General features: G+C 38.6%; 1 protein-coding gene across 11 annotated transcripts in view; it reads left to right on the plus strand.

Annotated features, from left to right (window-relative positions):
• Positions 1–178: 178 nt before the first annotated feature.
• TTLL7 (tubulin tyrosine ligase like 7) overlaps positions 179–21,000 on the plus strand; it is a 71,865-nt gene continuing 51,043 nt past the window's right edge. For 3 of the 11 annotated variants that reach the window (XM_072041958.1, XM_027463296.3, XM_027463297.3), the window contains exons 1-5: positions 179–320; positions 9,003–9,043; positions 16,111–16,199; positions 19,264–19,439; positions 19,637–19,765. In XM_072041958.1, coding sequence (XP_071898059.1) covers positions 19,415–19,439; positions 19,637–19,765 — 154 coding nt within the window. In that variant the 5' untranslated portion in view covers positions 179–320; positions 9,003–9,043; positions 16,111–16,199; positions 19,264–19,414. Of the gene's footprint in view, positions 321–9,002; positions 9,044–16,110; positions 16,200–16,404; positions 16,452–19,263; positions 19,440–19,636; positions 19,766–21,000 lie in introns of all 11 variants that reach the window. The other 8 variants (XR_003498850.3, XM_027463289.3, XM_038183304.2 and 5 more) reach the window with 7 other exon arrangements.

Consider the following 21,000-nt stretch of genomic DNA (forward strand, 5'->3'; position numbering starts at 1 on the left):
AGTTCCACCTTACCCCGCTCCGGGTACGCCGTGCGGCTCGGTGCGGGCACGTCCCCGAGTGGGCGGGCTCGGTCTCCTCGGCTCCGCCCGGCCGGCCGCCGGCGGTGTCCCCCGCGCAGGGAATGGTTTGTCCCTGCCTCTCAGCCCTACGCTCCCGCTCCACCTCCCGCTAGTGCCCGGCTCGGCGGGCGGCGGAGCGGGTTGCGCTGCTCGGGGAGGGGGGCTCCGCCGCACCGCCCCTCACATCACCGCGCCGCCCGTGGGGCGCCCCCCGAGAGGAGCCCCCCGAGAGGAGCGCGGTGCCGGGGCCGCCCCGCCAGGTAACGGTGAGGGGAGCGGCGGGGCGCCTGCATCCCCCCCTCCGCCCGTGCCGCCCCTGCCGGCGGCCGCTTACCCGCCGCCTCTCCTCAGCCCCCTGCCCGGCGGCAGGCGGGGGGGCTCCGCCGACAGCTGGGCTGCTGTCCCCGGGGAGAGGCGGCGGAGCGGGGCGGCTGCCCGCCGTGATTCAGCATCGCCGCCTGGGCGGGAGGATGAGGAAGAGGAGAAGGAGGGCGGTGGGGAAGGGGGGGGGGAGCGGGCGTCAGGGGTGAGAGCGTGGGGGGACCGGGGAGCGAGCGGCGGAGCGGGGGGTGTGCCCTCGGGGTTGGTGCTCTCGGGCTTTGCAGCCGCAGTCCGGCATCTCTAACGGGGGGCTGGCTGGCTGGGGCCAAATAGTACCGAATGGTACCGAAATCTGCCGGCAGAGGTGCCCGGTGGAGGCTGGATGTAGGGCAAGTTGGAGCTCTGGCCGTGTCAGTGTCCCCGTCCTGTGCTCGCTGCCGGCGGCTGAAGGTCCGCGCTGGGTCCGTGTCTGCGTTTGAAGCGCCACGGAGCTGTGAGCAAAGGGGGAGGCGGTTGGTGCTGCGTCTGAACGTGTTGCTGAGCTCAAAAACCGATGTAGCGTCTCTGATCATGCTTGTGCCTTGCTCATGTATTTGCGTTTTGATTACCGAAATCCAAATGTATTGCTTCTCAAAAATACCCAGAGCAGCCATGCAGCAAATAGCTGATCCGGTATTCCTTTCTGCCCCAGCACTTAACTGATTGTTCGCACCTGCAGGTGCTGCCTATCCAGCTACCACTCACAGAAATCTCACTGGCTGTTCTCACAACCGAAAGATGAGAAGTGCTTTTGTGTGCAGGAATTGGTTGTCACCCAATTTCTGTAACGTTATCTCAAAATCTACAGAGTGGTTTGGAGTCGGTAGTTTTTGCCCCCGTTTCAAGTACAAGGATGTAGTTTTTCAGCGTAGAAATCCTGTTTCCCAGAACAGAAAATACGAAAAGAATACCTATCAATATTACTTTGAACAAAGGTATGACAGAAACAGTTGTAGTGCCAGGGATTTTTCCTGTGTGGTGAGCAAACATACCGTCTATGCTAGTATAAGAAGCTATTAAGTTTGAAGCCAGCTTCTCTGAAGACAAATGCTGCAATGTCTCAGGAAATGATGTGAGCTGCCTGGGAATTCTTCCCTGAGGAAATAATGTTTTTTTTTTTTTTTTTTTTTTTTTTTACCTGTAGGTATCAGTAATATTATGCAAGAAAGTCTAGACCACTGGTTGTCAGTTTTTTGCTTGGTTTTTTTTTTTTTTTTTTTTTTGAAAGATGCCCCCTTTCTATATTTCTGATAGTTTGGGTACGTGCCACATACTTCCAAAGAGGTCTGCCCATCAATTTGGAAGTGTTAAAGAGGCCAGGAGATCAGGCCCATCAGCAGCTATTTGGTAATTATACTGGCAACTTAGGAACCATTTCAGCAGTCTGAGGCTCAGGTTTGCAATTAACTAATGGTTTGTTCCCTATCTCTTCTGAAGTGACCAGTGTTAAATGGGCAGTGTAGATTAGGTTGTGGACAAGTCTGAAGAACTGGGATGTGAATTGGTCAACAAGCAGTTGGACAATAAACCATCTTGAAATCTTTTTGTATAAATATGATTTATTCTAAGATCTTTTTTTCATGCTGTATGTTTATAATGAAAGCCATAAATATTTATTTTGAAAATTAAATGTGGCATACTTATGCTGCCTGCTGAAAGTGCCCGCTTTGAGCTGTCAGCACCAAGAAAGACTGAAGCATGATTTCTTGATTTAAATCATCTCCATCTGTGGGTATTTATTATATGGTTTAAAAATGTCTGCAGCACACATATGGCAAATGAGTCATTTTTTGTACTTCCATGCTTTCTAATGTTCTGTTTTTTCCTTTTTTTTTTTTTCTGTTATAATGTTGCATTGATTCTTTTACATGTATGCATTCATACAAATTAAGAATATGTTGTTAAAGGATGGAAATCCTTAGAAAAGCAAGAAAATTGAAATGAAATTTTGATGTCTGAAAAAGAGAAATTAATGATAACATTTCCCCAGCTACTTTGTATCTACTTGCATAAAACTTCTGTGTTGTTTTCAAAAATGAGTGTGACAACATGTTGCAATGTGAACCACTAATGTTTTTTGATTTTGTGCGTCAATTTCATTGGTGTAAAGAAAAACCATTGACATTAACAATGCGTATTTTCCATGTCTTCAAGTTTCTGCAGACCTGCAGAGCACTTGGAGAGTTATCATTGCCCTGAAGTATTGTGACTTTTGGGCCAATCATAAATCATAAAAGCACTAAAATCATATTGATAGGCTTTATATCAGTCCATGAAGAAAAAAAAATGAGTGTTTGTTCGTCTTTTACATTTTCCTGAGGTATTTCCATTATCCAGAGTTGACACAGAGACTCTATAATGGTCTGAGGGGGGAGGGATTAGTCTTTTCCCAAAAGAGGGCAAGAGTCTGTGTGTAGATAGTGGGAGTTCATTTTATTTGGAAAGATGCATACAAACTGTCAAAGTTAAAAATAAAATAAAATAAAATAAAAAATAATAGTAAATAAATTGTAAGTACCACAGCGTATTTTTCAGATGATATTGTCTGGATTTTGGTTTTCCCTTATGAACTTCAGAATATCTGGCAAGAGATTCACTTTTATTTTCCATACACTTTAGAAGTTAAATGGGGCTGTTTGACTTCCAGCAGTAGGATTTAAATTGGGCCTTATTAATTAGGAGGAAGCTCTTTAGAGCTCCATTAATACTCAACTAAAGCCTTGCCAGAATGGTAATTCACAGTTATTCCTTCTGCAGACATTATGAGCCACCTTTAAAGTTTACTGGAACCTTTTTTAATGTTAATATTTAAAATATTAATATATTTTTGATTTAGAGCTGAATTCATTGATCTTGACTATGCTGGTGGGTAAGAGAAGCATCTGTAACTGAGTGGATGTGGGAGAAAAAACCTGTGACATGCTGAAGTGGTCAACCTTTGTGTTGGTTGGATATTTGAGCAAATCTGCGTTCCACAGTAGTTACCCTTCTTATGACTGGAACCTTTTCAAGCCAAGGAGGCTTCATGCTGCCTTGCTCTATCAGATACTGTTTTTTGTGGCGGTAGTTGTAGGAATCCTCAGACTCTGTAGCACCTAAAGTATTTGATATTTTGCCTGTTCCCAAAGTTATTGCTTGCAAAAGAGTTTCAATTGCCTTCTGTCTTACGTGTTCATACACCTATACAAAGGCATATACAAATTACCATACTAATTTATACATTTATAGATGCTTTTGCTCTTGCCTTGAATTCTATATACCAGGAAACAAGGTCTTGCCTAATAGAATAATTTCTTGGTTTTGCATTTTAGAGGATCAAATATATAATAATAGTCCTTGCCTTCAGTATCAGTTTTAGTCTGAATATGGTATCTCCAAAATGAAGATGCACGTATATAGTTGCAATGTTTCTTTTCATGTGCTAAAGGTATATGTTTCAGTAGTTTAAAATGTTAAAAATATAGGTATTTCTTTAAAAAAAAAAAAAGTTTTGCTTCAAAGGTAATATTTCAGAATATATTCACATGTGTCGTATTATCAACATTCATTTCTGGGAACAAGGAAACAGTATTCTTAATGGTGAGCACCAGTTAATAATAATGGAAGAAACATAAAAGAAAGCTCCTTTCTGATTTAGGTCCTTTTTTTTTTTCCTTTTTTTTTTCTTTCTTTCTTTTCTTTTCTTTCTGTGGATTAAGTGGCATGGCAACTCCCACTTATGTTTGAATTTGGTCTTGGAAGGATTCCAGAAAGAAGCCTCATATGTACCACTGCTCAAATGCTCTTTGGATGGTTACATTACTGTTAATTGATAGAAAAAGTGATGCCTAAAAGGATGAAGTGCTTTATGCTGCAATTTAGAAGCCTCTTCTGGCCAGCAGGACTCACAGAGAGAACCAACAGTCACTTTTAAGAAGAAAGAAAAACTAAACCCACTTCTCATCTATAATAAATGCTACAGAAAGAATTAAGTGGGTTGTGGGCTTCGGAGTTAGATGCAGCTATGTGTTGACAAGTTTATTTTCATCCTTGCTTAGTAGCAAAATGCTAAATATATTCTTCTTTAGTTACATTAAAGCATGTTTCCTTCCAAATTTGTCCTTCAGTTGACATGTGTTTGTTTTATTTTTAGCACTTGAAATCCAGCACAGTAATATCCCTATAGGGTGCAAATGAAGTATAGCATGAGAAAATGGAATCAGATCCTTAATCGTGAATTTATGCAGTTGAAAAGGCAAAGATCTAAATCCTGATTATGAACACCCAAAAAAAGTGGACTGTCAGGGCAGAAGATTGTGAGATTTGTTGGGGAAATTGTGCTTGTTTACCTGCTCAGAATGGGCTTCTGAAGAATACATAGGAGAGCCATGTAATGGGAGTCTCTGCGTTTTCTTGGATTTTTTTTTTTTTTTTTTGTAGGCAGTTCTCATGTATTTAGTGTTCATTGAATGTGAAATTTCTGTGAATTTGTTGTATTGTTGTATCCTTCCAAGCTTTTCTGGGCTGGGGGGTGGTGGTATTCTAAAGCACGTGATACTAATTTTTGATGGAAGAGGTCTGAAAAATGTGCAACTTACTCATCTGGACAAAACACCCTTAACCAAAACACCCATAAAATAATATTTTATGTTATGTGGCTTTTTAGAGGAATATAATATTATTGTAATTTTTGATCTTTCTGTTAACTGAAGTTTTTGGAAGACTATAAAACACTAGCAAGTATTAACAATTAGGCATTAATTTGAATAAAAGATTTTCTTGAAAAATCAAAAAGTGATCTGAGAACGTGACTTAGTTCGGTACGTTTTGTACCGTTTTAAAAATGGAAGCGTATGCTGAAAAGAAGATTTCTAAGGATGGATAGGATATGTTCAGTGAGTAAAGTAAGGCGTTACTGCATGAAGGAACAGGAATCAGTGCTATTTTTGGAGTGCTGCAAGGACTTTCTTACAGTCAAGCATCTTGCAGATGCTGCTCTACATCAATATCCTGCAAGTAAAGAAACAGAAGAAAAATAAAGGAACAACATGGAGCTGGATTTAAAAATTTGGACACTGGTTGAGAATTGATCCAGTTAATGACCCCAAGCACGCACTGAAGCCCTGTGTATTACTTTCTACTGTTGCCTCCTGGTCTGAAGAGAAAATGAAAGGGCTTTACAGTCTTTTTGCCAAAAATAGCATTTATGAACACAAAAAAATATAGAAAGCAAGTATTTGGTATTTTCTAGGAAAATGAAATAAAAATTATCAGAAATGAAAATAAAAGAAGATATATTATAATGAGGGTGTGGGAATGTCTGCTGCAGGTAGCCAGCACACCATTTAGCTTCATTGATAAAGAAGATTCAGATTCCAGTCAGTCATGGGCACGCATAGGTAGTGCTGCTCCGGCTACTGGCAGATGACTGATCAATAGTTCAGTTGAGGCAGGCTGTCTGCAACAGTTTGATGGAAGAAAATGGGGACTGTGACAATATGTAGAGCTACTGGGAGAAGTCCTCTGTGAGCAGTAACTTCAGGGAAGATTCCTAAAGAAGACACTTGACTGTTAGAGTGCTAAGGGTGCTTGGAGATCCTACCAGCAGTAGATCCAGTCCTGCCTGGATCCTCCTGCTGTGTCCCTACCCATGGATCTAGGGACACTGTAGGGCTTCAGCTGCTCTCTGAGGTACGTCACAGGAGTGCTGATCTCCAGCTCAGCCACAGCCGTGCACACGGTCCCCTTGATCTGGACCCTGGCCCGTGGGCTGACCTCCCAGCTCCACCTCAGACCTGCCGTGTCATGAGGGACCTGCACTGTGTCTGACTGTGGTTATTGTCATTGCACGTGGTGCTGCCCTTGACTTGTGGATCAACTTCACACCTTGGCCGTGGATCTGCCTCATCACCACAAGCTTGTCTGTAGATCTGACTTGACTGAAGCAGGCTCTCATCCCTGGGGCTGACCTCCTTATCTGGCTTGGGTCCTGGCTGGCAAGGCTCCTGCCCTGCTGGCCTTTTATTGCCCTTGGTTCCCGGTCCATCATTTTTCAGGGAGTAGCTGGCCCTTGCCACTCCCTGACTCAGATTTTTCATCAGGTGTTCTGGTGGTGAAACAGAAGTAGTTTGAGAAGAGTACAGAGTTTTAGCACATAGGTTCACTGAAGACTGGGTTTTGACCAGCTTCTGCAAGCAAAAGCTTATGGAGTCTGTGATCAACGGGAGCTTTCCTGAGGAAAAGAGGCTGCCTGGGGACAGGGCCGTTAAGCTAAGTAGCAGTCATCCTACGGAATGGAGAATGGTTGTCAGAGCTAAGTGGGCAGGGAAGTGGAGGCTGGATCGTATTAGCTCTATGCAAAGCCACCAGAATGCATCACGAAGCAAAACCAAGACTTGACACAAACCCTCAAACTGCATGGAAAACTTTAAAACTATTTTTTTTTTTTATAACTGCAATTAACTTTGAAATTAATAGATTGCTAAAGAGTTTTGACATCTTATGACATTTGGGAAGATTGTATGCATTTGATTATTATCAAAAATACCTTGAAGTTGTACCAAGCATCGTGCTCTGTTGAGAATACAGAGTATATTACACAAGAAGTTCTGCAATAAAATATTTAGAGAAACAACTGAGGAAGAATTGGAGAGTGCTTTCATTTGTTGGAAGTCTGACTTGGTTTTCTTAACTGCAAAGAACTGGAAGCATGTTAGCACCAATCAAAAGAACTCTGTTGTTGAAAGCATCTCGGGATTCACCAACATGACATAAACAGCTGGATTCTAAATAGGAAAGAAAAATAATAACGTGGATTGATCCAGAAGGAAAAAGCTGACTTAAACAATGTAAACTAGAGTCATTCCTAAAGCAGTTTTGTAAAGCAGTTTTTTTTTTTTTTTTTTTTTTTTTTTTTTTTTTCAGCATTGAAATCTGTGCAGATTTCAGTGTTGATTCTGTGCTTCCACAGGAAATTGTGTCACAGTTGGTTGCACTGAGTTTCTTCTGATAACTTCCCCACCGTTTCTTGAAGTCTTCTCTTCACTTTTGGAAGATGTACCTGTCAAACCATGTGCCAAGTAGAAGTCTTAATTCTTCTGTTCTGTTATTATTATTATTATTATTTTATTTTTTTTTTTCTGGAGAAACATTTCCAAGCAGAGCAATTTGGATGGGATTCATTTTATCAATGTTTATACAGCTTCAGTGCTGATACCTGCATCTGCCAACCCTGACTGCCTGTAGGCTGATTGAAGGCAGCCAAGAGAAATTAGCTCAAACATCTACAGTGTAGATGAATCCACCGTTCTTCTTTATGTTTAAGGAATAAATGTTATTGCAGTGTCACCTGTGGGATTTCATTGTAGTGTTTTTTACCTACTGGTTGATGTGAAGGGGAGAGCCATACATACTTCTCATGAGTTGGGGAAATGGCAACAAACTGTGGCAGAGCTGTGGAATTTTCAGAGCCTTATTTCTTTGCATATTTTTACTATAGGTGCGTAAGTATTTGATTTTCTATTGAACTTGAATGTGCAAGCAAGAAAGGCATTCCCTGTGGTGTAGAGAGAATGTGTACTCTTACAGATCATAAATGAAGCAGGAGGAAGCAAGAGGCAATGTCTTTTATGTGTGTTGTAGCCTTTGCACGTTTTGTTCCCAGCTTTGTTCTGCCTGTATGTGGTTCTTGAAGGATGGCACCACAACTAGAAGCACTGAGAGCACTTTATGTGTATATATCCCTCTCGATCTCGCTAGAATCTGACTCACTACAATGCTTCGTCTTTGTAGAGCAGATGTGACAGTAGCTGTGCAGTCGGTTTTGTCTAGTACTGCTTCCTCTGCAGAATCTGTGTAAGGGAGTTGAATGCTCTGAAACTGGTTCAAACTTGACGTCACATAGAGATGTGCCACCATTTCCAAAATATCTGTTACCGCATGGCTTAAAGTACTCAGAATTTTCTCACTTGAAAGGTCCTGTGTGAAAGCTATAGTTCGCTGCATGTTCATATATGTGCACTGCTTGTAATGCAATGCCAGTACTTCGGAAAAATGTCAGTTCTTCTACCGGTAGCTTTAGAAATCTGTCAGTATGAACCAGGAAGAGAATCATAACTGTTTTTCTTAGAGCAATTTATGAACTGTTCATCTTAGCTTACTTCTGTGCTACTATTTTATGTTATTGTGGTCTTGACCTCTTAATTCAATTCTACATCTAGAGAAATCATTGTTCTTGTTATAGTACCTAATGCCTTTGGTATAACTCCTTCCCAATCACTGAGTCATTTTCTGTTTTTAGATTTCACTTCACTTTAGCTTATTGTTATGACTAATCCCACTGACTTTCTTCCCACAGCTCTTGTCACACTCTAAGTAAAGTGGAAAAATAATGTATTCTTTTCTTATAGCATGTATCATGCCTTTCTCTTTTTTGCCTGAAACAGAGAAAATACCTAGAAAGGGTTAAGGAAGAGATCTAAAAAGTGCTAGGGCTAGGCTAAATGGGAAGGAGCTGCTGCTGCAGCGTGTCTTTCCCTGGTCTATGAGCGCTGCCTAAAACTGTATCATCTGTCAATTATTGATAGAAAAATCTGTTTCCGCAGGGCTTCCTCTTTTGACAGTCTCAGCAATGCAACACTAGCAGGTAAGTGAATTCATTTTGCTACTTCTACTGTGGAATTATTTTAAATCTGTTTCCATATCAGTAGGAGGTCTTGGTATGACTATTTATTCTGTAGGATGTAATCTTGTCAGTTAAATTCATAATAAATAAAAAATTTGCACTCTCATCAGTAATTTGTGTGCAGAAGAATTTGGTATATCATACTGCCACATGCTGCTACCGTTTTTTTTTTTTTTGAATATTGCTTTTTATTGCAGGCTATGTTAAGTAAAATACACCAGCTTCAATTTGAATGCCTATGTGTTCTGTACTTCTCTACATATTTTGGAATGAGTTATTTTCTGAGAATCTTGCTCCTATTCTCAGTTTCTCTCTTTTTTTTTTTTTTTTTTTTTTTTTTTCCTCCTCATATATCCTGGAGCTCTCAGTTTATCTTTCCTTATAATAAAGAAAGCTAGATTAAGGAGCATCTTCTGAATACAGTAATACAGTAAATCTTTCTCTATTAACAAGGTAAAACATGCTTGTGGAGAGCAACTTTTCCTATAGATATACAAATATATCTATATACTGCTTGCACAGTAACTCCTGTTTCTGAACTTGTGAATATTTCATGAGCTGTGAAATAAGAAGCACTGCATCTAGACTGCCAACCAATTATAAAAGCGATACATGAAGCTTATAATCTTTGTCAAGAAAGAGAGAAATTCAGAGGTAACTCAGTTATTTTTAGCTGTAATTGCTACTGTGCTGAAGATTTGATTTAAATAGACTATAGTTTTGACCTGTGTTTTAATTATATTCCTGAACTGTGCCACCATCAGGGCTGTTCTGGAGCTGAAACGCTGTGATTTTAAGCCCACAAAAATCAATAGAAATGTCTACATTTGCTTTATTGGGCTATGGAGAATATCCTGTGACATATAGCTTGTTTGCATTTACCCTCCAGACTTGAGAAAAATTTTGTCAGAAGCACAGAAGAATAAACATTGTAATATTCTGCCTAACATAATTCATTGAAAAAAATGTGGACCATGTCATCCATGTTTTAGGTTGGGGGGGGGGGGGTGGTTATTATAGCATAATAAGAAATGATTGTGTTTGTTTCTTTTGACTATTTGTAAAACAGTTAATTCTGCAGCCAGCATGTATTTGCCTGTGTAAGTTTATGCCCTTCTGCTTCACTGAGAGTGTAGTTTCAAAAATTAAGATAAAAACAGCGAAAAATCAAGTTGAGACCTGTAAATGATTTAAATATCCCATGGCTCTCTAGCCTCAGGCTGAGGACTGTTATTTCAGTACATTTATTGAGTATAGCTCTTACCTAACAGACAATGCCTTTTTGCTATTAAAAACAAACAAACAAACATGCCAGAGCCAATTGCTTTTAAGTGTTGCTTTTTGGGAGCTGACCAAGATAGATGAGTACAGGGCTAACTGTGATATTGTTCCAAATTTGGATCTGTGCTACTGCTGTGATTCAAGTCGTGAAGGGAAGCAGATATACTGAGGTCACTTATCCCTCAGATTTTGGAGTTATTTTAACTACAAAAAAACCCACAATGCCATTGTCAATATGGTCTCTGACCTGATAAATAAACTGTTCAATACTACAGGGTTGCATCAGTAAGGCTGAGGTTATGATTCAGAAAGTACATTATTCTGATCCTCTGAGTTCAAACACATCCTGGAAAACTGCTTTTTGGTAGACTATTCTCATGCTTTTTTTTCTTCTAAGCAAAAAGTAAAGCTGGTGTGTAGAAGGTCTGGTGTATGTCATTTTACTTTCTTGTTTTGGACCTTCTAAGAAATAAGTTTATGTTCAGCATTTAAGGCATGTTATTTTTCTAGGCTTTTCAACTACATGGTATATTTCTTTATGGGTGAGCAATATATATACTATTATAGGAATATTTTGTATATTAGAGTCACATCTTATTACTGATGAAGACAGACTCTCTATTTAGATCCCCTAAAATGGATTAAAATAGCAAAACACAGGGGGTTTGGAACCAATTCAGTCTTTAAAGGAATTTTTGTAAATTGGGTCAATCCAGTTAGAGAGGCTTTTGAGGACTCACATCCTTTTGAAGCTGCTCATTTTCTCCTGTTTTCATTTGTAAAAACTATTTTCAAATTGATGGCACCACGTTAAGCCCCAAATATTAAACTGTGGGGAGGAAAGATTGTTTTTGTTGTAGTGTTTTGTAGCTGCTGGAGTTTCTGGCTAGCTTTTTCAGTTATTTGTAAAATATTACTACCACTGAGTGCTGTTGCAGTAGTGTTTTACTTAGAGTATATCAGCATGTAATCTGGTCATCACAATATTAGGAGTCAGGTACCAGTCCTCATACATGCATGTGGGCGTTTCCAGTGAAGCTGAGCAAACTGATTGATAGTAGGAAGTATCCATATAATATGATAAACAATTCAGTGATCATGCAAGAGCACCTTTCTTGTACCATCATGGTCAAAGAGAGCTTGAATAGATGTTTCTTTAAGTGCTCTTGGTACCATATTCAAGCCATTATTTTTCTTTCTTTTTGCATTAGGTGCTGAAATTGCAGGCTAATATCTGCCAATTTATATTTCAGGCAGCAGTGGGAGTCTCATCCTTATTGCTAAACTAGCAAACGTTCTTATGTTGACAGCATAACAGCTTTACACTGTTGACAGTGTAAAGCAGGATGATGTAATCCTCAACCAGAGCCTTCGTGGGCCATGTGTGATGATTGCAGTTTGTGTTCAGGAACGCTGAAATAGGTCCATGAAGTACAGGCCTGTCAAATATAAGATGTAATGGACAGACTTCACACGGGACTAAGGTGTGGATCTTGAAATACAGAGATCTCTAGAAATGATTTGTGCTCATGGATCCCTGAACTTGAGGCCATTTTCACGCCAAACCAATGCCACCAACTGGAAGTGAGGAGGAGGAATTTGATGAGTGAGGGGGAGCCTTCTAAAGACTTTCTTCCTCCTCCCCCAGGATCCCTAGTAAATCCCCCCACATGGCCTACTTATAAATTAAGGAGCTATTGCAAATACAGCAGCTTCATTAAAGGAATAGCACTATTTCTGTTATACTGAGATAAATAAGATGATGTATGTAAGACATTGAAGTGTCCTGAATTGTAGGTCCCTATGATCTCTAGCTCTTCCTAGAGAAATAAATAGTTTGAGAAGTGAATGAGAGAAAAAGAAAGAAATAGTTCAATGCCATCAGTGATTGTGTGGTGTACACAACTTAAAATGCCCTGCGATAGGTGGTGCTATGTGTTGACAGGCTGTAATGAAGAGCACGGATGGTGCACCACAAAGTCAAATGCAGAGCAGGGATCATCCCACAGGTGTCACAGCTCTATTCCTTTCCTAACTCGCTCTCATTTACCCTTTCCTCTCCTGAAAGCACATTTTTAATTATCAGAATTTTAGTATTGCACATAATCATTTTGGCCCATTATTATAATAGGACTCTTCCATCGTTTCTTTCATTAGTGGCAGTAGCTGTCTCACCACAAAAAGCGTTGGGCAGTCTGACATTCCATACAGCTTCCTACACTTGTGGTCCCTAAGACAAACAAACAAAGGTCCTTCAGCTGTCTCTTTTAAAGGGAATGCTTCCTTTGGGGTGATTGGGGTCCAGCCTCCCTGTGGCTGCTGGATGTAATGCCAGCCACCTGTTGCTTGCAGAGAAAATGTGGCCAATGCACACTGGTGTGGTTTGTAGGCTGAAAATACGTATGACACTCCAATGCTAGTTTAAATGACAGTAGGATTATTGCTGCTACTACTGAGGTAGGTAGTTACAATAAATAAAGATAGGTTTGTATTCAGCAGTGTTCAGTGGGACTTACTGGGATTGTGGAGCAGGAATATGTTCTGTTGTGGAGTTAGTAAACTGTTCTCCTGCTGATGGATGTAGTGTTGAAGACTGTGCAATCAACACTTAACTGAAGTGATGTACAGTAGTAGGAGACCTAGGCATTATCCATGCTTTTTTTTTTTTTTTTTTAGTAGTGACTGATGCAGAAGTATGCTTTCTGAACCTAAAATATTACTACACGAAAACTGGCACTCTAGTTATCTGATCTAATTTGTCGGTATTTTTCCTTGCTATTGTGAATGTTACATGAATTTGAGGTTTTTCAAGCTATTGATTTCTAAGTCATACAGGTTCGTTTCACATGCATTTTCATTAATATACTTCCTATGTTCTACGGAACAGGAAATAGGTACAAATATTGTCCTTTTTTATTGTAGTTTACTGATTCTATCTTACTTTCTTTTTCCTCTTTTTTCCAATATACAGAACGTATGAAAATCTATATTTTGCTAACAGTTTGAAATATGTTATCACTTTAAAAAGGGCTTTTGAAGGGTGAGAATGAGCCAACAGACTCATATTGTCTGTCACAACACACATATTGTGTGCTGTGCTATGAAAGACACTTTGAAGGTCAATTTTTTAAACTGAAAATCAATCTTCAACTTGCTGATTCAGGTCTCAGATGTGAAATGGCAGTTATAAACTTTAGCTCTCATTAAAGTAACTGTAACTTCTGGATTCAGAGGTAGTGCTGTTACTTCAGCTACTGTTTGGTAGTTCAGGTAGTTCAGTTGTAAGTTTTAAAAATGCTGGCCATTTGGATAAACTACTTGAAAGTTTACAGAACTGCACAGGATTCAAAAAAGTTTAAGCTGTGTTGAATCATGCCCTTTTTTTTTTTTTCTTATATAGCTTTTAGCTATCTGTTTAGCAAACCAAGCACCTAAGCACTTTGTACATTCACTTCATCTGAAAGAACTGGTGAATAAACATCTCATCTCATTTAATGTTGAGAACAAATGCTTTTGAAATTAATATAGATTTGCTTTAAACTTCAGAATGTCAAAGGAAAACAATTGCTAATGTGTATGCATTTTGAAGCCAGCTGACTGATAGCCTTTGTAAAACAAGTTTATCACTTTGATAACACACTGAGCCTCAAAATGAGGATTGCTTTTTGCATCTAGAATTTCTCTGTAGGAGTGAGAACTTGCCACCAAATTGTTCTGTTAGCATGTTAAATCAGACTGCTTAGCTCTGCTCACATTTTGTCAAGATATATTAAAAAAAATTGGGAAAGGTTGTGATGTTTTTAATTCAGTGGTTTAATGGCTGCAAATTGTTACTTTGCTATTTCAGGATGATAGTGAAGATGGCATTTGTCTCTATTATCATTTTTGGTCATGTTTCAATCTCATTTTGCAGTTGCATTTTATAGCTTAATTCCAGGTCAACAGTTGATTATAGTTTTGTGTAACTGAACAAGATCTCACATGGTATCTTTTTTTTTTTTTTTTATTGATGAAGATTTTTTATTCTTTTTTTCCTGGTCTTCAGATTTTTTTTTTCATCTCAGAGTTCAATACACAGAGGAAGTACTTTGTGCATATTTCAGAAGAATAGATAGTATTGATAGTGCTAGATGTATCACTTATATTAAGAAGTTCTAATCAGTGTTTGTGAATTTCTTGTTGGATGAAAATAACAGCCTCTCTGTAATAAGTAGCAAAGCCTTCCCTACTACAGTGGATATAGGCTTTCACATCCTGAGATGTAAGGGAGCAGAAATCTTTGTTATTTAGGTCAGACTGACAGTACAGAACTCTGATATTTGCTGGGTCCCTGCTCTGAAGACTACTTTCACTTCTTTCTTTTCATGTTTCTGTGAAACTGTTGTTATTTTAATTTTCCAGGTAACTGGGGAGGGGAGTGCTGGGATGCTGCCCTTCCGTCCCCGGGGTCAGCTGCCAAGTTATGTAACTATCTTAAGCGCGCCTCCATCGCAGGGTGAAAGCTCCTTATGTCGGGAGCTTTGTGGATTTCTTCCTAGCTACTGTGCATTTCCAGACACTTTTGACAGCAGTGGGTAAATAGCACTAATGAACTCAGAGGAAAGCAGTCTGCTAGTTTAAAAATCTATATACTAAAATATTCTACCGTTGCTGAGTGATTACTTGTCACAAAGAAGCCAATTTAATTCAAATAAAATTGACAATCCAATTTTTGTAGCATTTCACCTAAGTAAATATAGAAATAGGATACAACGGGAAGAAACTTAAGAAATGCCAGTTGTCATTGAGAGCTACTATCATATATACCATTGGTTAAGCTCTGAAATTGAATTTTCAGTTCATACATGTAAAGTTAAGCCTATGAGTGGCCAGTGTAGCTTTTCAAACTGGTTACCAAGCTTAGAGTGATTTGTTAGTAAATGAATCTATCATTCTTAATGCTCAAATCTGTTAAATTACATCTACATGTATTTTAAATGTACATGTGCAAAGCAATCTCTTGTTGTTAGGTTACGCAGCAGTGGTTTGATAGTCACTGGTATGATCCTGGGAGAACCTTGTTGACTTGAGTAACTCTCTGGAACAGATTCTCAAGTTGCTCTGTTTTGTTTTAAGTTTGAATTTGATTCCCCCAGTCTTTGTTTTGATCTGATTAAGTCAACCATTTTCTTGGATGCTTACTCCTAGGGGAAAAAAAGGACTAGATGGCATGCAAGTTACTATTTAGAGACTAAAAATAACCTTTTCAGCTCCACACTGCATCAGGATTGAAAATGAAAGATCATGAAAGGCAGAGGTCGCTTGGAAGCAGTGTGGAGCAAATAACTTGGGAAATGAAAGAGTGATTTGTTCAAAAATGCTTTTATATAATCTAGGCCAGAAGAATATTTTTCAGGCAGTTGAATAGCTTTTTCTGATTAAGTTTGTGTAACAGCATCTTTTTTTCTACCATGAATTACAACTTGTTAACAAGGAAACACGGATTATTCCATTAACTACGAAACCTGTTCTTCACACTGCTCTTCACCCAGGCACCCTCTCAGCCTCTGTCACTATTACCTTTGTCTAATTGCTTCTGCTGAACCTTGCTCAAACTGTTCCCTTTGGATTCAAGTATCTGCCTACGTTCCTGTCCATGTGTGACCCTGTGCCTCTCTAGCAAGAGTGCCTGACCTCTGCTGTCCCTGGAAAATAAAAGTTTCTGCTTCTTTGATTCCCTGGTCTCTGCACTTGGTGTTTTTGTGCAGGTGTTTTGACTTCTGGCTCTGTAGGACAGGATTGCGTGCAATGTAGCTCTCCTGCTGCTGCTCTTACACCTTGCCAGGCAACTGTAAAGGTAATAAATCATCTTTTATTCTCCCTAGAATGCTTCTATTCAAAGTACTCATTTGTATAAGAATGTGCTAACCTGACAAAGATGCATTAATTTCTTGTTCACAAGTCTCTCTCCATTTATAGGTTAATCATTTTCATTCAGTTGCTTTTGAATCAATATGGGAGAGCAACAAACCTTCATTAATTTATGTGCATCTTGATTTCAGGTGGGAAATTGTATATGCTGGGAATTGCAGTCCTTTTCTGTCTGAGGGTGAGTGCAGATTCCTGATAGCTGAGTTGCCAAGGTTAAACAAGTCCCAGTTTGGAAATATAATAGTTTCTTCCATGTTTTTAAAAGCAATCTCTTAGAAACAGGTCTTTCAGGTGGGTTACTGGAGAGAGGTGCCTCTACATTGTTGTAGCTGAACACAGGTTTTGGGTAATGCTTATTTTATAAGTAAAATCTTATCATAGTTACAGGAATTGACTCAGATTGTAACGTAACCACAGCCCAACAGTACTGCTGCAGTTATGTGTGCATGATCCAGTGGGCACTGCCAAACGCTCTGCCCGGTAATTGGAAATTCAGCCAGAGCAGTGGGATGCAGAATGGACTGCATCCTATGTAAAATGTTTTGGAAAATCAACTCAGGGTTACTATTATGGCTTTAGGCTTTGTGCCTGTGTATAAAACATTCTCGCCTGGGTGTTTGTGCTCCGTATTAAACAATCTAAAGAGTATTCTACTCTGAAGAGTAGAATGGTTTATTTATAAAGAAAAGTAGTAGGTCAACAACATACTGTAGTTTCGAACTTTATGGCCCAGCTTCAGAAAACCAAGGCACTGCAGTAACTCTGATTTGTCTATGAGTATAAACTGAATGAAAGCAATGTGAGCTGCTGGATTTTTATTGCCACACCATAGCTCGTAAATCATGGCGTGTTAGTGAGGACTGGCACTTCTCAGAGGGAAACGTTAGTCGTCTTGACATTTTTCCAAATTCATTAAAAGTTTTTAGCCAGTACTGCTGAGGAACAACTGCTAGGAATTTGTATATATACATACAAATCCTTAATTGGCAAACAGGCATACTTCAGTGTTCCCAGGAACTAAACATGTCTTGTACTCTGGTGGTATTCTTAGCCTGAGAAGCAGATAACGTGCAGTGAGTCACTGTGTCCAGTGCTGCTGTTCCTTAGCAGCGCTTGTGGAGAGGATGCACGCTTCATTTTCCCACCTTTGTGTCTGATGTTGGGAGGCCAGCGGGCAGCAGGACTTTCAGGCACCCTTCTTGGCTGAGGGTGTCCAAAACATTAAAACTTCAAATGGACCTGCCAGTTACAGTTCAGTTTGAGGGAACGTTTTGAGGCAGTTCTGGTACAGCAAAGGATGCTGTGAGTAGGAAAGGCTGAGAGTAAATGGTAGGGTGTCAAACACTGTATCTGTGTCATAGCCTGTGCCTACCTCCTGGATAAATAATTAAATGTTGCAGTGTTAATTTGCAGAACTCCTCTGAGCAGTCATGAGGACAATCTTTTTGTCTTCTTTCATAGCAGAATTTGGCACCCAGTATGTTGGTATGTTGGTTACAGTCATAAGAGAACCATAATCTGTTTTTTTTTTTTTTTTTTGTTTTGTTTTTTTTTCTTTCATGTTAATTAGCTTTTAAGGATAGGTTTCTGTCTTAAAATGAAAAAGAAGATCTTACAGCTCAGGGTACCTGCTTTTATGTTTTCTTAACAAAAACGTGACTTGTCCAGGATATAATCATCACTGCTCCTTCCCTCTTTCTCTCTCTGAGACATGCACATGTGCATGCATGCACCCACCCACCCACCTGGAATATTTATAAGTAATGTTATGATAACTTTGCCAATGTGCATCTATGTACAGCTTGTCCAGACTTATGACCAAATTCATTTCCCATCATAAGTCATGGCTAACTTTGATTTTTATTGCAATTTTCTGCTATATATAGCAGAAGAAATTCCTCTGTGTGAAGCTATTTTAAGCAAGTTTTGCAAACACCACAAGCAACAATAAGAACTGATTTAGAGCTAGGGTGAGGAACTTTAGCCACATGCACAATTGTAGAAGAGAAAGCAAAGCATTTTAAAAACAATAAATTATATGGTATATGTTTCGAAAACTACTAGATTTGTTTGAGGCAACCTTCCAAAGATGGCTTTTGCCTTCTTGCGGATGTTGTTATAACCGATGCTGCACACCCAAAGTTGTGTAGTGGTGTGTTTAGAGCAGTCTTATTCCTGAGGGGTTTTGTCTTTTTTTTCTTTCCCCCTAATGTTTTAGCCTGTTCTCATATGCTTAAGCTGGTTTTTCAAGACATTTTTAATTTGTGGTATTTTCACATATAGTAGTGTGTTCTGAGATTACTAATAAAAAAATATTTTTTTTACATTAAATTTTTTTTTTTTAATGTATACATGAAAAATAGCATTTCATAGAAATACTTCCTTTAGAAACTGATGTTTAGATACTTGACAACCCAAAGTGCCTTTCAGTTTTCATCAGTTGTGTCCCAGAGTACCGTGAACTGTGAAGCTGAGGTCACATATTAGCAAGTGATTATTGGACAGTCATTGAAAAAAATGTTGAAAAATGAAAAAGTGGAAAAAAGGTTATTAAAATAACTTCAATTATTTCCCATTTGGTGCTTTAAAACCCATAATGTATGGTGTCTGATTTTGAATTTTAAATTAAAAAATTGTTTAAAATTCCTATAAATTCATTTAGCTTTTTGGAGATAAACAGTTGCAGTATTGACTGAATTCGGTATTACCTATTTGCATGCCCCAAATCTTCCCTACAGAAATAAAAATAACACAATGAGGTAGTATAATCTTTTTTTTTTTTTTTTTTTTCAAATGAATACTGCATTTTTTCCCAGAAACAAAATGATTGAACTGTATTAAACAAAGTTTTATATTTACAATAACTTGTTTACTTGTTTTATCCTTTAAGTGTCACTTTTGACTTACTAAGTACAGGTAGTTTGTTCTCTACTGTTTATGTATTTTTTCAGGTTTTATCTGTAACAGTTTCTCTTACATTTTTGACACAGATACCTATCTGTTCCAGAACTAGTATTTGCTACAACCAGAGACTGAAATGGTCTGAATAGAGTGTTAAATAACTTGGCTTTGACAGCTCCATCGTTTCCTCAGAACTTGGAACAGAATTTGTGCTCTGCTTCTACGCTATCTTAGATTATAATGCCATCCTTGCCTAATGAGGGAGGTATGCAAGTCTTGTATTTTTAATATAGCCTATTAATTATTTCTGTGGGCTTGTACTTGCAAGTTGCAGTGAAGTAAATGTTTGTAACTGACTAGCTCAGATGCTGCATGATGGATGGTATGGTAATTTTAGTTCATTTGTATACATTATTTGAGATATAAATGTGTTGTTGACAGTTAAAACATTATTTTTCAAAGATAACCATGGAACTGCTTCTGTGACTTTGCGGTCGGAACTACCCTATCAAAGCCCAATTAAAAGAAAGGTCAGAAAGAAGAAGAACGGAGTCATCACTGCAAATGTTGCTGGCACAAAATATGAAATTGGTAGGAAGCTATAGATCTTGTTATCATAATAGCAATTGATGTGAATGGATTACTAACTAATGGGGTGAATTAATGGATTTTGCATCAAGCTGACAGTGAGTCATTTTGAAAGGGTTTTATGTTCTGAGAAACTTTTTTTTTTTTTTTTTTTTTTGTAACATTGCATTGATAGCTTTGAATGCTGTACAAACATGTATTACTCCCCACTCCTTACTCAGGGAAGGGCTTTGATATGCAAAAAAATAATTAATAAAGATAGCTGTGGAAAAAAATATTAATTATGATTTACATATGAATTCAGATGTATACTTAAAACCTTAAATGATGAACAGTTTAAGTGCAATATTAAATACCCTTACTATTATGCAGAGGTTTCTCAATTAAAAAGTAATAATGTTTTGCATTTTGATTAGGCTACTATCACACTAAATCTATAGTTTGTATTTTGTTGTAGAAGAAAAGATGTAGAAAACTGGAATCATGTAATTTGGCCTCAGCCTTTTAAATAGTGTGTTTGTGGGAACAAAACAACAGCGTATTTCTTCTAGCTTTTGGTGTAGTAACAGAAGAGAATCTGGGAGTTGCCACTAATGCTGATTCTTGATTAACAGCAAATAATGACAATAAATTTGTACTCCTATTCAGCCTGTGATATGCAAAATAGGTTTGTTCTGATAGCTCTCCAAAAAAAAACCAAATGGCTCAGTATTGAGACAGGTGCATTATCCTCCTCAATGGAGTAGTTATTGGTAACTTTAGAATGACTCTCTCTACCCTTATCTCCTTCCAACTATGGAAATGGTTCAACAAGTTTTCCAAAGACTTCAGGGCTAGTAAGTATTTCAGAGACTTTCTGTGGCATCTGTGAAGTTTCAAAATGAACTGTTTACACTGGAAGCCAACTGATGACTTTTCTCAGGTTCAGGCTTTGAACCAGGAATAGTGACAAACTTTCAAATTCCAAACTCACAGCATACTTGAGTAGACCTTGCTGATTTTTACCAGGTGGGGAAGACTTCAAATCCAGAGGTGTCTTCTTTAGAGAGGTGATGTCAGAACAAATTTATTACACAGATAGCAGAATGAATAGCTTAAGGAAAAAGAATATTTCTTTTTGTTTCTTCTCTTTTTTCTTTACAAAAACCTTTTGTCCAAGAACCTGTGTTATGCCTGGAACATAATCAGTATTTTTTTTTTTTTTTAATCTTAAAATAATGTATGCATTTGTTTTTGTA

The sequence above is a fragment of the Anas platyrhynchos genome, chromosome 8, assembly GCF_047663525.1.
Source record: "Anas platyrhynchos isolate ZD024472 breed Pekin duck chromosome 8, IASCAAS_PekinDuck_T2T, whole genome shotgun sequence".
NCBI lineage: Eukaryota > Metazoa > Chordata > Aves > Anseriformes > Anatidae > Anas > Anas platyrhynchos.